We start from the raw sequence: 16,812 nt of genomic DNA, 5'->3' as shown, positions 1-16,812 counted from the left end.
ATGGGTATACTGAAGTCTGCGATTACGAAGCGCCAGGAAAACGTTCGTCGAAGTCCTAATCTCAAGTCTACCTGCCTGTAGCCATACATGTAAGTCGGCGAAGAATTTGCTGCGGCGAATTTTAACGATGCGGTGTTAACTAATGTTGCCGGGATATGGGAAGAACCGAAACTTCAGCGCCTATATCGACCAGGTAGTTGCGTCGGATCAAGGGGTCGTTGGTTGCGAGGCGACGTGGTGCTTTATTTTAAGAAGCAATTGCCAGAACTCCCGGGAAGTTTGTTTTGTGTGGTGAGAAATTGCAGGGACTGGTACATTTTGTAGCCTTTCATCGAACGTACGATGATAGTAGCATGTCTCGGTACTTGTCAAAGGTCCCGACGACCTAATAACCGATTCCTCATTTCGGGAGGTGGATCTAGTCCTACCCGCTGATCTACTCCCGGGCTAAAGTGAGTTGGGTCTCGAGTACAAGGAACCATGCTACCGGGCTGCTACGCCAAAACGTCGGCACCCGTACGGCCGCGGTAGTTACTGAGGACATCGTTTGCGGAAACGAACAACCCAAGAGAGAAAAAGTGCATGTGGAATGAGCGGAGTTCGAGAACTAATGAAGTTAGAGAAGAGGGAAACAGTCCTGTGCAGTCTCTTGCGGCGTTCACTTTTTTTATGATAACAGAAAGAGGCAGTGCCGACTCCTGCGCCTGACCATTTTATTTTACTTTATAAGAAGGATAATAACTTAATCTATTCCATAAAATATAAAATATAAAAAATGTGGGATGTTGCTGTTGGGTTTGAGGCTGCGCTGGAGTAGCTGATTTTGCACTTCCAAATGCGAAAGGCGTTACTGTTGATGTTCCGTTAGGAAGTGACTTGCTAGCGAAGGTGGCTCGATCTGCCTCCCTCTGCTGCAAAGTACTGCTACTGTTGTTTTTGTCGAGATTTTGAGGAGGATTTCTGGGAATTCGGGATCTGTGTTGTGGATCCTGACCTCGTACTTGAATAGGAGGGAGCTGGAGTCATGGAAGTGCAGTTCGGCTTTTTGTTGTTACAGCGAGGATGGTTGCTGCGTTGGTAGTTTCCAATAGCACCACAAGTTTTGTGAGTGGGACTGAATTACATGCGGCTGTAGTAACTATATTTGTTATTGATTTGAGAATGGAAATTCGGATCCCTTTTGAAAGATGCGTAGAAAATGCGTAGCCAGTGACAGTGGGGAAAAGTTGGAAATGCTTCTTTCACTTCGGACTTTCCTTTCAAAAAGGAGAACTTGGACGTTTAATATCTTCGATTCGATAACCACTGTGGGCGTGGGGTCTCACCAACTGTAATCTAAACGCTTTATTTTATTTAATACGGGTTGTCTTCCTGGTTCCGTCTCAAAGACACTTTTCGCTGTCAAAAATTGTTTTCGATGTCATGGCTAACGCGATTCGCACGTGTGCGCATGCGCCACGAAAGTTGTTCGCTCCGTCATCCTTGCCCATTTCTTGACAGGACCGGGGCCCGTCCTGCCCCGTTGACTGAGGTGGACACCCTAACATTACTCCGAGGCTTGTGGCTCAATCCGATCATCATCTTTGTAACGACATTGTATGCATTTTCTTGGTCGGCCTGTCACCAAGAGAGATCATGTAGGATTTAGCATAGTACTCTATTTATCTATTTCCCTGACCTCAGCATTTTATTTTTGTTTTACTGAGGATAGTACCAGCATACTTAATCGTGTGGCAATGTAATCGGAGGTTTTCCGTGCCGCACCATCCTTTTTAAAGTTGGAAAGGAGCCGCTCAACATCTTTTGGGGAAACTTCTACTTTAGGATTAGCGCATTATTATTCATCCTGACTTCGATTTTGTTAGTCTTGTATATCGGAAGAGTTTATTCAAAATTTCTCAACTTCCGTAGTGTTGAGATTATTAAAAGAACTCCTTTAGGACCATTAAATTGATTGCCCTATATCCTGGTACAGATTCCTTTTGGTAAATAATGTGCCCCGATGTGTAGAAGGGCTTCTGGCTGGTCCTCAGGATTATCTCTGTGGATACTGATAATCGGAGAACTTAAAATATCTTATGTTGACTACCTTAAGTAGTCCCACCTGTCGCGAGTTTTGCCATCAAAGGAGTTCGCGTGGGATTTAGCGTAAGAGAGTAACTAACCCATACATTATTTATTTCTTATCACATCTCAGTATTTTTTTTATTGACTGAGCATAGTACTAAGTTGGCTGCCTCAAATCTTGCTCTTTGATTTAGACCTGAGATCAACATGTCATGTAAATAACATGAAAGAGCTGGCTTTCTATATATTGAATGATTTTCATATGAAACACACTTCTACATGATTGTCGTTGTCATTTGTTGCTCTATTGGGACATAAGTGAGCTCTCATGAAATCTTCACCATTTCCGTCTAGTAAAGCTGAAGGCATTTATTGACCTCAAAGTTTGTCATTAAAATTTTAACGATTGGATGAGGCAATTGATGTTTCCTATCTACTGAGAATGAATTTAATATGAAAAATTGGTGAACCTTCATTAAAATTGCCTAACCTCTGTAAGACTGTCTATGCAACAAAATATTGATAAACGCATTATCAAAATTTTCAAAATGAAATTTATAAAAATAAAAAACTAAACTGCGCTTAATTGGAGTCAGGTACTCCTATTGTCGACTGTTTATTGGGAACGTTATCAGCATTGAATTTTGGTTTAAAAGCACCCGGACGTCCAGAGAAATCGTTTAGTTGTAATCCAGAACGCGAAAATCAACACCAGCAGATCACAATGAAGTATTTCCTTCTTTTTTTAACACTCCTCCCAGTGGTAAGTATTTTTCTAAGTATTTGATCATGAACCCCAATCTAAGGAGACTTCCTGTTTTAGGCTTTCGCCACATGGGTACCCCACACTAAGGAAGATTTCCTCAAGTATCGTCTAGATTGCTATAAAGAAAGCAATATTACCGAGGCTAACTTTGAGAAAATAAAAAAACAACAATTTGCCCACGATCATGATACTTACTGCTATATACATTGTCTAGGATTAAAGTTGGGAATCTGGGACGAACTTAAAGGATATGATGTTGACCGAGTTTACGAGACCCTTAAAGTTCACAACTTGGATGTAAAAAAGGAAGATTTGAGCAAATGTTTCCATCAAGTGATGGATGCTGATACTTGTACGTGGTCAGCAATTAATTGGATGTGCTTGTGGGAGAGAAAATATATTACTAAAAAGAATTAATTGTGAAGTGTGGAGCAGAAAGATCCCGTGCAATAATTTTTTCATTTTGATTAAAGCAGCTTTTCAAAATGTTTAATTTTTCAAATCAGAAATCGGTTCTAAGACCTTTTTTACTTTTTCATGCTTTAGTACTAATGATGTACTAAGATGGCAAGAAGTTGTATTCTGGTGGGGTGTTGTGAATAGTAGAAATGTTTGTCCGTGATATTCGGATGGAATTTCTATTAAACAAGCTTCGAATTCAAGCCCACCTTGAAGGTCATCACAAGTCGCATGCCAGACATTGCATTGGTGACTTCCACATCCAACTCCGATAGATACAAATGTCTGCAATTACCTAGGAATTTTGCAAGGAACCCATGGCTGAATTGGTGATTTGAAGGATGCTCCTGTGACGTTTGAAGGTGGCACTGAAGTTGCAGCTTTCGGGGAGAAATAAACATATTCACTGTTTCTTCACTGACATATGTATCGCAAACATTCCTGTGGGCAAAAACTGATCTAGAAAACGTCCAGAGGCAGCTACGAATTACTGCGTGCAAAAGCATCATCCAAACTCTACCGTAGAGCGGATGAACCTGCTCCGTGACATCAGAGAGAGGCGTGGACCAAACTACTCGCAAGGTGTTAATTTTTATGACAAAGAACAGGCGGGTCCTTTACATGCAGGCTGACTTCACTTAGCTCGAAGGATTGATCTTTCATTCCTCTGAGCGGGAGGAAGTCGAAAGCAGTGCACGGTAATCACGTGAATTGCCTCTAGTAGCCATTTGTCGATCTACATCTGGCGAACAGATGGCCTCTCCTTTCTGGCTGCACTTTTATGGCGCCGGTGCAATACATGAACAACATAATGCTGTAATTCTTCAAAACCTTGTATACCAGCCGGCATACCAATATGAGCCGTAGGCAGTACTCGATAGCTCTGCTTACAGAATGTATTTAGACCGGCAAGTTCGCACCATATTGTGCGTAAGAAGCTGGTGTGCTGTTAGTTCACAAGAGACCATGCCCTGGCACGTCGTATGTCCTGGTGCGTCAGCAAAGACTACACCCAGGTAATCTTCTTTGGGCTATGGGTGGAGTCACCGGGCAGGAGACCATCATGCTCGAAACCGAGAAAGATGTGAGGCTGGTCCGCTAAAGCTCTGGATGAGTAGATCTTCGTAGAGGTGTGGTTAGACCAACTTAATAAACCAAGCGCCTTTACGGAAAGAGCGGTTCTTACAGCCCAATGCATTGCCAAAGCATGTGACGCGTCCATGCCTAGGGGGTGCTCATTCCCCAGTAGAAGACCAAACTACTGGTGGAATACTGAACTGACCAGCCTTCGATCAGCCTGTCCCCGAGCCAGAAGAGCGGCTTAGAGAGTAGTAGGCAGAATCGACCAAAGGCAGAAAGAGCGCGCATATAAGGATAGGAGATAAAGCTCTGGGTCTGGATGGAGTGCCGAATAGGGCTCTTAAGCTTGCCGTGAAATCCAGACCGAACATGTTCGCTGAGTTGTTCAAAGCGTGCCTGTCCGAGGGGATATTTCCTGCACCATGGAAACGACACAAGTTGGTGCTACTGCCTGAGGCTGGCCAACCTCCAGTTGAGCCAACCTCCTACAGACCTATTTGTCTTTTCGACACTGTGGGGAAAATGCTAGAGCGAGTAATCTATGATATATTACTCCCGGTTGTTGAGAGCCAGGGGGGTCGCTGAGATCGGCATAAAGCCAGATCAACCATTGATGCCATCAAAATGGTTACTGGCTTGGCCGAAGATGCAATCCACGGAAAGGCCAGTACTAGCAAATATTGCATAGAAGTGACCCTGGATGTGAGAAATGCATTCAATTCGGCCAATTGGAACATAATACGGGAATCTCTGGCGAGGAGTGGTATTTCCGCTTATCTTGCAACTATTGTCAACAGCTATTTACTTTGGCTTTGGTATGACACTGATGAAGGACCCCAGGAGTACGTTATTTCTGCGGGTATCCCATAGGGCTCCGTACTGGACCCACTGGAAGCACCTCGAAGATGCTGAGTTATACTCATGCGAAACGATGAGTGCTGTTAAAGGTTGGCTAGAGAGTTCTGGTTTGACACTTGTGGAGAGAAAAATGAAAGCGGTCCTCATCACCAATTTATCTCGTATTCAAATTGGGAATCATATCATCACTTCTAAGCCTGCCATCAAATACTTGGGAGTGATGATAGACGGGAAGCTGGGCTAAAAGCAACACGTGTAGTATGTTTACGACAAAGCTTCCACTGTCAGTGTGGCCCTGGCAAGGATGATACCGAACGTGGGAGGGCTACGGCCTGTTTCCAGGTTGCTTATAGCAAGGGTAGTGAATCCGATCCTGCTCTATGCAGCTCCAATTTGGGGAAAGGCATTACAGATTACATTTAACGCTAACAAACTGAGTTCAGTCTACAGGAAAACAGCGCTAAGGGTGTGCTCGGCATTCAGGTTTGTCTCAGATGCAGCATTCGTCATCTCTGGAATAATTCCCATTGAAATCTTGGCAAATGAGATGAGCAATATATACAACGCGAAGTCTATCTTGCCTTTCTCACAGACGAAGAACGTCGAAAGGGAGATATCCCTAAATAGATGGTAAGAGCGCTGGGAACGCTCGGGAAAGGGTCGGTGGACACAGAAGCTCATCCCTGCCATCAAGGAGTGGTTGGAGAGACGACGTGGTGAGATTAATTACAATCTTACTCAGTTTCTCACGGGACATGGAGGATATCGCCAGTACCTGTTCAAGTTTAAACCAGATACCTCATCCGATTGCCCAAACTGCGATGAAGTCCAAGAGGACCCAGAGCATTTATTCTTCCACTGTCCAAGGTTTTTGGAGGAAAGGAAGAACCTAGAGGAGACTCTAGGAGAGCTGCTCGTACCAGAGAATCTGGTGCGAAGAATGTTGGCATGTCAGGAAGACTGGGATGCGATCAACTCCATGGTTGTATCTATCCAGAGCAAACTGCGAAAGGCAGAGGAGACTAGAAAAACGCGGTTACGTACGCCGCGTAGAGATGAAAGGGGACCAAGTTAAAATGAGCTGACTCCGTCCTGTCATGTAATACCGTATGGTGGTTCCACGGGGCTTGGGGAAGTCGGGGGTGGTTTTAGTGGGTAAGAATCTTACACGCTGGCATGTCCAGGCCAGCGTGATTTGAAGCTTTCCACCTCCTAAAAAAACAAAAAAGGCAGACAGATATTGAGCGGATTTGTAATTGAAAATGATCAATTGTAAGTTAATATTTTTAAATAAGCTAATGTCTGGATGAATAGTACTGAAAGGAGGATAATGGAGATGTTGAAGGCAGTAAAGTAAGCAAGAGAAAACAAGTCGGGAAACCGGAAGCTGGACGCTTCAGGTACGAAAGGTTTTGTGTATTTCTTAGTACGTAGCACGTAATATATCCATATATTTATAACCTTAAAAATGCGTCTTACCTACTAGCAACTAAATATCTTGTCATTTCATCACAGGACAAAGCGAACGAAGGGATGTACCTGCTGTGAATCCGTGGACACTACAGCAGGTCTCGGATATATGTAATTAATGTGATAAACATAAGGAGACTGCTCGGCTTCGCGATCTTGGAGCAAAGACACCTCTATAAAGAATCTGGGTCCTTTCTGTTTTTGGCAAATGTTTTCTAATTCGCAAAAACCGGGAGGCCGTTGAATAGGTGATTTGAAAGTTGTGTGTTTTTGTCTTTAAATGTGGGTAGTAATCTCATTTTCGAAGTGTCTGGAGCAGACCCTTAGGTTAAGATATATCAATATCTACTTCTTAAACAAAAACGATTTTTCTAGGGAATCTGTAAGATAAAGATAATCGCATACAGCATATGTTAGTATCTATATTTTGCACCATCAATTCTAGTGAACTGGAGGCTGAAAATGATAAAATCCCCCTTGTTTTGTTTGCACAACTGTTTGTAGCCTCCAAACATCTTCACTGTTCATTTTACGGTACATTTCCAATCCATTGAATCTATTTTTATTTCAAATGAACAAAAACCATATCTTGACATGAAAGTTTCATTACTAAAAAGTATAAATCTCCCACGTATAAAAAACAACATTGAAACTCCATATTTATTTACAGATAATTTTTCCCCGAATCTTAAATTACATTGACATAAACCTGTTAATCAGTCAAACAAATCCGCCAGTTATCGTACAGTTGGTCCCGAAAAAATGTTGATAGAATCACAGAGATAACACTGCGGAGATAGGAATCTTTTAGATTGTTCGAGAGAAAGTGTTCCGCCGGTCTAGGTTTGAATAGTTGTGGCTAGGACTGTGCTGCAGAGAATCTTGTATGACGAACACCCCAAAGGTTATCAGTACCTCTCCCCTCGTATTGCCTAATAATTTGTATAAATTTTACCAAATTTATTAGAAATTTCGCCAGTTTCGCGGTGTAGCCCTATCTGTGAACATAGCTTGCTTAAGATCTTAAGATGAAGTCGTTGATAATTTTCTGCGCAATTTTTGCCGTCGTAAGTATTTTCTGTTTGCAGATTCAAGACGATATTTCAAGCCTTTTCTTAGGTTTTTGCCAATTGGTCTACCCCAACGAAAGAGCAATTCAAGCAACATCGTGATGACTGCTTGAAGGAAGGAAATGTACCGGAAGAGACAGCTAACAAAATCAGGAAGGAACAATATCCTAATGACCGAGATACCTATTGTTATATTCGTTGTGTGGGCTCGAAATCTGGAATCTGGAATGATCGCAAAGGTTATGACATAGATCGGTCTTTGCAAGTGTTCGAGGCTAATGGTTATGAGGTAACCAGAGAGAATTTGGAGCGGTGTTTCGCCCCACTTCCAGGGGCTGATACGTGTACATGGGCTGGAGTCAATATGAGGTGCTTGCGTGATAACAAGTATGTTACTAAGAAGGCGTCGGCATAGAATTCGAGACTGTGATTTATAAAAGTGTAAGCAGATTTATACGATGTGAACATTAAAGTTTTTATTTGATTCAATTTAAATGACTTACCCTTTCGCAGTGTCTTTAAAAAAAAAAATGAGGGAGATAATTGTTAATTTCTTAAACCAATGCGAGCTCCCTGCTGCTGAGTTTTTTGTATAAAACTATCTGCTTTGCTTTAATGCCATCCCTCTTCAATTTGTTCCATTCTACTGCAGTATCTGATAGCAGCTCCTTTTGCATCCGACGTGAAATATTACCATCATCTCACCGCTAACTGCTTTTTGTAGTTATTTACCGGATTGAATTGAAAAATTTTCTCGGAATGGACTGCAACCACAATTTCTGAGGTTGCGAATGATTATCAACTGAAACAGACGGCAAATGTAAGGTCCACTCACTATTGTTATAATTGGCGCCCAACGTGGGGTTATTGTCCGAGCTGGAAAGGTATCCCCAGCACAACAAAACTAATAAGTAGTATATACACTCAACGGACCAGACTTGTGGATGTACGGATAAGCTCCCTAATATATTCGCAGGTCCAGGGCCATTGAGTGTGGGTACTGCCTTTTAGATATACTTTAATCCTCAGGTTTCAGTGGCTCCGCCATCGGTTTTGGAACTGATATCAGTAGCCTTACAACGACAGAAGGTCTTTACTTATCATTCAACATATTCTTCGTCTGGAGTACTAGGAAACGTTCCACAGAAGCCTAGTATCCAAGACCCTTCTGAAAGTCAGTCAGAGGTCTTTCGGTATCTGAACAACTTCTGCCTTCGGTTCAATTTTATTTATATCTTTATTCTTTCATTTCTTTCGTTATAATTTAGAAGATTTGCAACACAGGAAGTGCAATCCGTGATCTGTATGATATCCAAATCGAACACCCCGAATTGAGTGAAAGGAGCAAAGAACTGAATGCTCCGAGATGTGTAAAGACAGTTGCCATAGATTAGGCTAGACATCTGGGGTCTGCTCATTATCTCACGGTACATATATTCAGCCGGTTTTTTTCTTTACTTCCCTTGCCAGTCACATATTTTTAAGGTTTTCTGTAGAGCAAAGCCTTATTAAAATTGGTTTATTGGACATCTTCAAAAATGATAAACTGGCTTGAGGATGTCGAGGCCTCATACAAGATCTGAGGCGGAAGAGGCAATAATTGGGACCGTGATCCGTCGTGGATCTTCTCCTCCTTGATCGCGGCACTCGGGTCCGGAGACTTACGGCTCCACGCGCGCGGTCGAGCCGTTTTTTTATTTACTTTCCCATTTTAGTCGCGTTCTGGTTATTATTCGATAGGCCGCCGCGAAGTCCTTATTAATATCTATTTTGGAATCCGGTGTGGACCCACGCATCGGAATAGACACGTTGATTTATAGTAATGAAGCGTAAGGGAGCGCTCAAAGGACCCCCCCCCCCCCCACATTCCCGAGCCTGGCTAGCACAGAGGCGTGCAAGAACGTGTCGACCGAGCACTTTGATGGAGCTTCAATCTTTGTGGGCGGACCTTCATGGTGAACATAGCCAATTTTTTTTTAGGTTTCTAGGATGGCTCTGCCCTCTAGATCGTTGTCGGCCACTTAAGATGATCGATCTGATCTTTCTATCTAGTTATATCATTACAAATGGCCATGGATTTTGATGGAAGGTAGAGGCTCCTGATAGACGGTTATGTGGTACTCTTACCCAAAAGACCACCTCAACCTCCGTCTACTCTCCCTGCGGGACTATGGTGTTGCTTCGCGTGATTAGATCAGAATTTATCCTGCATTCGTATTCACATTCGTGTCCCTCGCTTGTTCTTCCTTCCGACTGACTTCTCTATCCTTTTTTTAAATGGCTGCTATCACTTTTTCAACCTCGGTTCATATCCCCTCCGATTTCAACGTATGCTCCACCATATTTTCGGCTGTTAAGTTTTCCCCGGTTATAGTTTCCAATGCGGTTCATTAAACGTCCCACCCAAAGCAATAAGGGACCGCTCAAAACCTATGTTAGGTCAAAATCGACTTTACCTGGTAGGTTGCTCCTCCCATCTTCGAATGTCCTATATGATTCTGTGGGTCCTGTGTCTACATTTCTTGTCATTCTGCGGTAGTTTCACTACATGCGATCTGTCAGAAGATTCTCCGGTGAGATATACTCGATTGTAAAGACGGTGCTTTTTTTTCACGGCAGAATATCAATCTGGATCATTCCTGCTATCACGCAGGTCACTTTGTTTGTTTGTTTGTTGGACTGTAGTGACCTGATATGGAATTTCCATGTCTCTTTTCAAATGTGTTTTCTTTTCTAATGCATTCACCTACACTGGGGCTGCAGATACTAGCACTATCATCGAGCTGACCACCTGTAAAATAAGGAGTCGACGAACAGCCTCGGGCCACCTATGTACATTTGGAAGCATTCTCGCGAAAAAGTGCGCTGGTGTTATATGTCTTTGCTACTGCACATGTCATTTGAAACTTAATCTTTGTCCGCAGGGTAGAAATGTGTGGTTTGGGAACCAACTTTAATATTTCAAGACGTACATTTTGGCTTGATGGTATAAACTGCTTCATTCACGTAAATCTCGATCTCGCGTAACAAGCGTCACTTCTATGTCATCCGCGTAACCATTCATAGAGAAATCTAGCATCAGTACTTCGCTATACATAATTATCCGCAAGAGTGGGCCTAGGATGGACCCTTGTGCGACGCGGCATGTCATTCGATATGATTTCGGTCCTTCATCTAGATCAAAGCACAAAACCCTATCAATTAAGAAATCGACAACGATACGCATTGGGTACCTCTTTGCGTTTATTTTGATTAAAGGCTTCGCGGAATTGAAGAAATTCTTCACAATAACAGTGTTTCCCTCTTGAGTACGGTTTTGGCTGTGTTAGCCACCACGTTAACTGCACCCTATGTAGTCATTCTCTGTCCAAACCCGAACTGGCCTTTGTCGAAAATTTGAAGTAACCTGGTGTGGGCTATCCATTCGAATAGTTTTCCAGTACTATTTGAAAGGTGTATATGCTCGCTTGGGAATGAGTACTAATTTCTGGTTCTTCCATTGGGTTGGAAATGCTCCTTCTTTAAGATATATAGCAAATGCCCCAGTAAATATATTTGGCGCTATTATGGCTGCTGCCTTAAGAGCTTTCTGGGAATAATATTGAAGCCAGACGCTTTATTTTCGACTATTTTCTCCGCAGCTTCTAGGCCCTGGGAAGGTTAGCTGTGTATACAGTTTATGGAAAAAGATTCGTCTCTATTTCTTGTGGAAGGTTCGATCAGTCAGTCAGCTTCATTACACAGTCATTTAAAATGATCAGTCTTACACCCTTTCCGTAATTCTTCGCCGATGTGTGAAGCCTTATCATCTACGTTTCCTTCCAGCGATGTTTTTGGCTGCAAAGTTTCTTTGAAAATCTGAGCGGTATTTCGTCCGTCTTTCCAAGGTGAAACTGACAAGAGAATACATTCAATAATGTGTAATGTTCCTTCTTTTTTCAAATATTTTTACACTCTGAGGTTTGCCAATTATCACGCTCCGCGGGTCCTGTATTTCGAAATGAAAATTTGTTTTATTTTTGAGTTTTCACAATGATGCTGGATTTTACTTAATACTAGCACTAGGTATCAAGCATTTAGCCTCAGACGATCCTACCAACTTAAAAGATAAAGGGGATCTGGTGGTGGTGACCGGTGGTAGGTTAATGGGAGAATCCACCGAGAGTTCCCAACAACATCGAACACGTAGACAGAATGGTGCACTTCTGCTTGGTTTGAACCAGACTATGTGAGAGTTCCAGAAAATCCAGAAAAGTCTTGAGGGATTTAGGTACAATACCTGCAACTGAAAATATTATCGGAACTATAACTATCCGCTGGTGATGCCAAATTTCTTTGATTTCCCGAGCCAGCGGGTCATAGTTTACCTCCTTCTTCCACTTATTTTATTTCAATAATATACGATCAGTTAAAACTTGCCGGTCCCAAAACATGCTATAAGCATATCATATCGGTAAACCAAACATGTTCTCGTGATCAGCCTATGTTTGAATGCAGGGTTTTGATCAATCACCTTACATACAATATGATGCCAGTTTACGTATTGCACAGGTGCCATTACAGTGCTGCCAGAACCGTACATTCTGCATTGGTCGTTTTCCTCCAGCTCTTTCATTATGACTTTTTTGTAAGAACGGGTGACAATCAAGCCCCCGGAATTGCACACATAAATCTCTTCCTCTTCGCTGAGAGCTTCCCAGCACGCAGCCATCTTTTTGACAAATGGCTGCCAAAGGTAATTACTATATATTGGTATCTGCCGCTGGAAGTTTTCCAGATCGGTTTTCGTTCACGCCAATCTTCCCAATGCATACGCCAGTGATAGATACATTCAATGCACTTATCTTATTATTCCCCAAGAGGTACGATTTCATAATCAACTTTACGCCTCGCAGGGATTCGGACAGCAGAGGCGCCTTCAGATCACCAGTTGGAGGATGGGTTCCTTGCAGAATTCCCTGGTATTTGCAGAAGTTTGTTTCGGTCATAGCTTGGATGCGGGGTTCATCAATTCTATGTCCGGCATGCGACTCGTGATGATCTTTGCGGATGGCTTGGATTCGGCACTTGTCTTTTCCAAATTCCATCCGAATATCACGGCTGATGGGGGTTCAGTGGCATGCAAAACCCAAGGAGACTCAAAGAATCCCCGCGGAAGATGGCCCTCCGTATACGAATACGCTCAGAAGTATTGGCACCCTCAGATGAAGGCACTGATAAAGTGGTATGCCACCCTTCCATGACTGTCGCCAAAAACTTTATTAGTTTCAGATCAATGGGATACAGATGTAGGACATCGATCAGCCAGGTCTGGGAAACGCTGTCGAAAGCTTTGGCATAATCGATATACAAACTAAACAGGTTTATCTAGCCTCTAGTTGTTTGTTGTACAACTCTCGAGTCGATAATGAGATGCTCTTTGCAACCCCTTGACCCAACTCGGCAGCTCTTCTGTTCCTCGGACAGAATGTTGTTGATCTCGAGTCGCGCACAAATAATGGACGTTGTGAATTTGTAGAGGGTTTGTAAGCAAGTAATCGGTCTTGTGTCTACGGGGTCCTGAACCGTGTGCTTCTTAGGGATAAGGTAGGTAATCTCCGCAGTGAGGATGGGTAGAAATTCCTCCAGCCGACTCATGACCTGATTTATGCTATGTACCAACCGATTGTGTGCGCTGGTAAATTTCTTATACCAGAAGTTCTGCACCCGATCGAGACCTGGGCGCGCCAGTTCTTTGAGGTGTTTATGGCTCATCGAACTTCCTCTTTGGTAATATCCGCAAAATTCATGCCAGGCGTATTGGCATGGCGGGTGTCTTCCGCGGTGACCCATTCAGCATGCTGGGCGAGCAACGGCCAAAGTCCACCCCATTACTCTTTCGCTTCCGTTACCGAAAACTGCACTTTCTGGATACTCTGTTAGGATTGCAGTGACATATTAGCACACAGTCGAGATGCAAACTGATTACTGATTTGAGATAGTATTCTCGGAGTTATTGGAGATGCATATAGCCTGGGAATACCAGGTCTACTCACAGGATTCAATTCCGAGAATTCTATACACGCACTTTCCAATCCGTCCCGAACCTCAGTGAAGACTTCAGCTGGACGAAGAAGGAGAGTGCGAGTATTGAAACTGTTACCTGTAGTTCGGCGAGGTGTTGTTGATGCTATCGCCTCTACTTCCATCGACTCTTGGTCACCTGTTTCCGCGATGACCTCAAGTCGAACACGCTCCCTGATGATGGCCGGGATTGCCTCGTTGCGAGTAATAAAACGGTACTAGTCCGCGATCCGCTGGACAGCCATGTGCGCGAATTGCGGGACTAATATCTGTTGTACCCTAGCCCCCCCCCCCCCCCCCCCCCTCTCTAATGGTTCCTTCGTTGTAGGAGTGGATAATAAAGAGGTTCATTTCCTCACTATCCGCTGCCTACGCGAACCTGCTGAAATGGTTGCCACAGATAGTGCCGAAATAGTTGCAGCGAGCCGCCCCAATATTACCACTTTCGACGTCGTACTGTCTATTAGGTTCCTTTTTCTTCTTGTTAGATGAATTTGCATTTTATACCTAACTGTTACGTGCGGTGATAGCTCCCTCAATGAGAAATCTGCAAGACTGCATAGTTCCATTCCTCCTCCTTTCACAACCGGGCTTGGGTCAGCCTACGGAGATTATAATTACTTAGATTATAATTTAATATTATTTTTAATTTCCATAACTCATTTTCATTTCCTTTTTGTTATTTTCTTTCTGTCGTTTTGTTTTTCTTTGCCTGAATATAGTAAGAATACGAATTTCAGATAAATTCTTTTCGGTTTGTAGACCTCCTTTTACCTTACGTCTCTCTAGCGCCAAAAATACTCCCCCTAATTAAACGCGCATCCTCCAATAGAATGACCTGAGAATGCCAGGGCAGAGTGGGAACTTCAAATACCTCGCCTCACGATGCATCTGAGGCAAGAGGAAGATTATTCGAGAATACGATTCATCGTGGATCTTCTCTTTCGAACGCAGCACTTGGTCATGGGTTTTACACGTCCACGTGGCCGGTCAAGCAGTTATTTTTTAAATTTGGATTTACAGTTTAGCGCGCGAGGTGAAACATTATTCCGATAGGTGCACACAAAGTTCCATACCATTTTTTTTGCTTTGCCTTTAGCCTCAAAATAGACCTCATTTTCGGCAATTACCTCTTCATCGCCATTTAATTTCTTTCAGCCTTGCCTTCTCTTGAGGTCTGAGAATAGGAAAAAGGCTTAGTCAGCAGTCAGTCCATTCGGATGACGATTTGATTCTGGTGTGAAATAATGTCATATATTGACATGTAAATTCGGGTTTTTTTATGAAGGAAGAGCTTCAAACACGGCTCAGAATCGTCAACTTCTTGTTGCTTTTGCCCGAGTGTGAGCTCTCGCGGCGCCCAATTTGAACGGAGCTTTCATATACCCAAAAATGCATGCACTATATGTCCAACACGCTCTTTTGATATCTTTACAGCCTCAGCTATCTCGATCAACTTAACTTTGCGGCTAGTTTTGCGTAAAACAAAACCTCATTAAAATCGGTTTACTGTCTAATTGTCTGCCTGTCCATCACAAGCGTTTTTCTCGGAGACCGTTATAGCGATTGACACCAAATTTGGTGGAACTGTGAACTCCCACGCATACAGTGAATTGCATCCTTTTACGTAGAATTTAAGGGGAGGGGGGCTCTCCATACAAGGGGTTGTGCATTTTTTTTCCATCACATATAGTCATGTGGGGTATCAAATGAATGGTTTCGGTTATTACTTTTCGAAACCGGTCTTAGTTTTGACATTTCCTGGGAAGCTGGGGAGTGCGGGGGGTTGAAAGCGATTATTTCTTTAACGGGCCAATTCTCAGAAACTACATAACCGAAAAATCTAAAAAAAATCAGGAGTCTGCCACTGTATGATGCCTAGGCTCCGAAATACATTCCATACCGATATCTGTTCAAATAAAATTAACAATAGTACATTACTACAATTTTTAGTAATTCGCAGGGAAAACCTTAAGTTCATCCTAGAATAACGAAATTTCATCAATATAAGCTACAGCATAGAGTATGACTGCAAGATTTGGTGAAAATCGCACTATTGCTAACAAAGATATAATAGGCCAAAGTTGTCGCTTCTGTGCAAATTTAAGACTCAATATCACTTGAAAGTGGATATTTTCACGTAATATATGCATATATTACGCGCTACGTACTAATGGGTCAAATGCACACTCAAATCTCTTTATAAAAAAAATTCACAAAACCTTTGATACCTGAAACGTCCAGCTTCCGGTTTCTCGACTTGTTTTTACTAGTCAGGATCTTATGTACACCATTTAATGATATTTGGCCTTTCAGGTTTTTACCGCCGAAACTTCGAGGATGCCTGACAAAAGTTAAGCAACAACAAGGCCCAAAAGCAAGTTCGTAAAACATACTTTTCGCCCAACGTTTAAGTAAACAATTAAAAAAAAATAGTCCAAAATATCCCAGCAACGCTGAGTAAACAAGTTCAAGTATCTGCTATTACTCAGCAAAACTATTGGAAAGAATATTCGAATGTTGATGATTTGTCATTAAACCGGCTAGAAAAGTTCGAATACAGAATAAAACGAGCCACGAAAAACTGATCTAATTTCATAATCAAACCATTATCACAAGAAAGTCCAATGGAACTATTGACTTACATTTGTGGAAGCTCTATCAATGTCTAACGTACGATCGGCGACATTTGACTTCATACCCAAAAAATTATGCTTAAGATAACGTAGTTCCAGTGAATTCACCTATCATTAAGATTTCATGCAAGAATTATTGGTATCTCAAAACAAGACAACTTAGAATGTTTTGCTGGGTATGAGCATGACTGAAAAAAATCCCTTTTTTATATAGAAGGTTTTTACGAGTGTTAATAACAACAACATGTGAAAATCTAATCTGAACCAAAATTAAACACTTTTCTACCGAGAACTATCAGGAAACCAATAGAAATTTTGACCCTTGCAGACGTAACTATCCCCT

General features: G+C 42.4%; 2 protein-coding genes across 2 annotated transcripts; both read left to right on the top strand.

Moving 5' to 3' along the window:
- The first annotated feature begins 2,669 nt into the window (after positions 1-2,669).
- On the top strand, positions 2,670-3,320 carry LOC119656093 (general odorant-binding protein 99a-like). Its single transcript, XM_038062402.1, has 2 exons — positions 2,670-2,830; positions 2,891-3,320. Exons 1-2 carry the CDS (start codon positions 2,792-2,794, stop codon positions 3,248-3,250), a joined length of 399 nt encoding a protein of 132 aa, XP_037918330.1. The 5' UTR covers positions 2,670-2,791; the 3' UTR covers positions 3,251-3,320.
- A 4,328-nt stretch (positions 3,321-7,648) lies between these two features.
- Positions 7,649-8,259, top strand: LOC119654513 (general odorant-binding protein 99a-like). Its single transcript, XM_038059952.1, has 2 exons — positions 7,649-7,767; positions 7,820-8,259. Exons 1-2 carry the CDS (start codon positions 7,729-7,731, stop codon positions 8,183-8,185), a joined length of 405 nt encoding a protein of 134 aa, XP_037915880.1. The 5' UTR covers positions 7,649-7,728; the 3' UTR covers positions 8,186-8,259.
- Positions 8,260-16,812: the final 8,553 nt, after the last annotated feature.

The sequence above is a fragment of the Hermetia illucens genome, chromosome 4 (genome assembly GCF_905115235.1).
Source record: "Hermetia illucens chromosome 4, iHerIll2.2.curated.20191125, whole genome shotgun sequence".
Taxonomy (NCBI): Eukaryota; Metazoa; Arthropoda; class Insecta; order Diptera; family Stratiomyidae; genus Hermetia; species Hermetia illucens.
The sequence above is the reverse complement of the archived record's forward strand: the minus strand, read 5'-3'. Positions and strand labels throughout refer to the sequence as shown.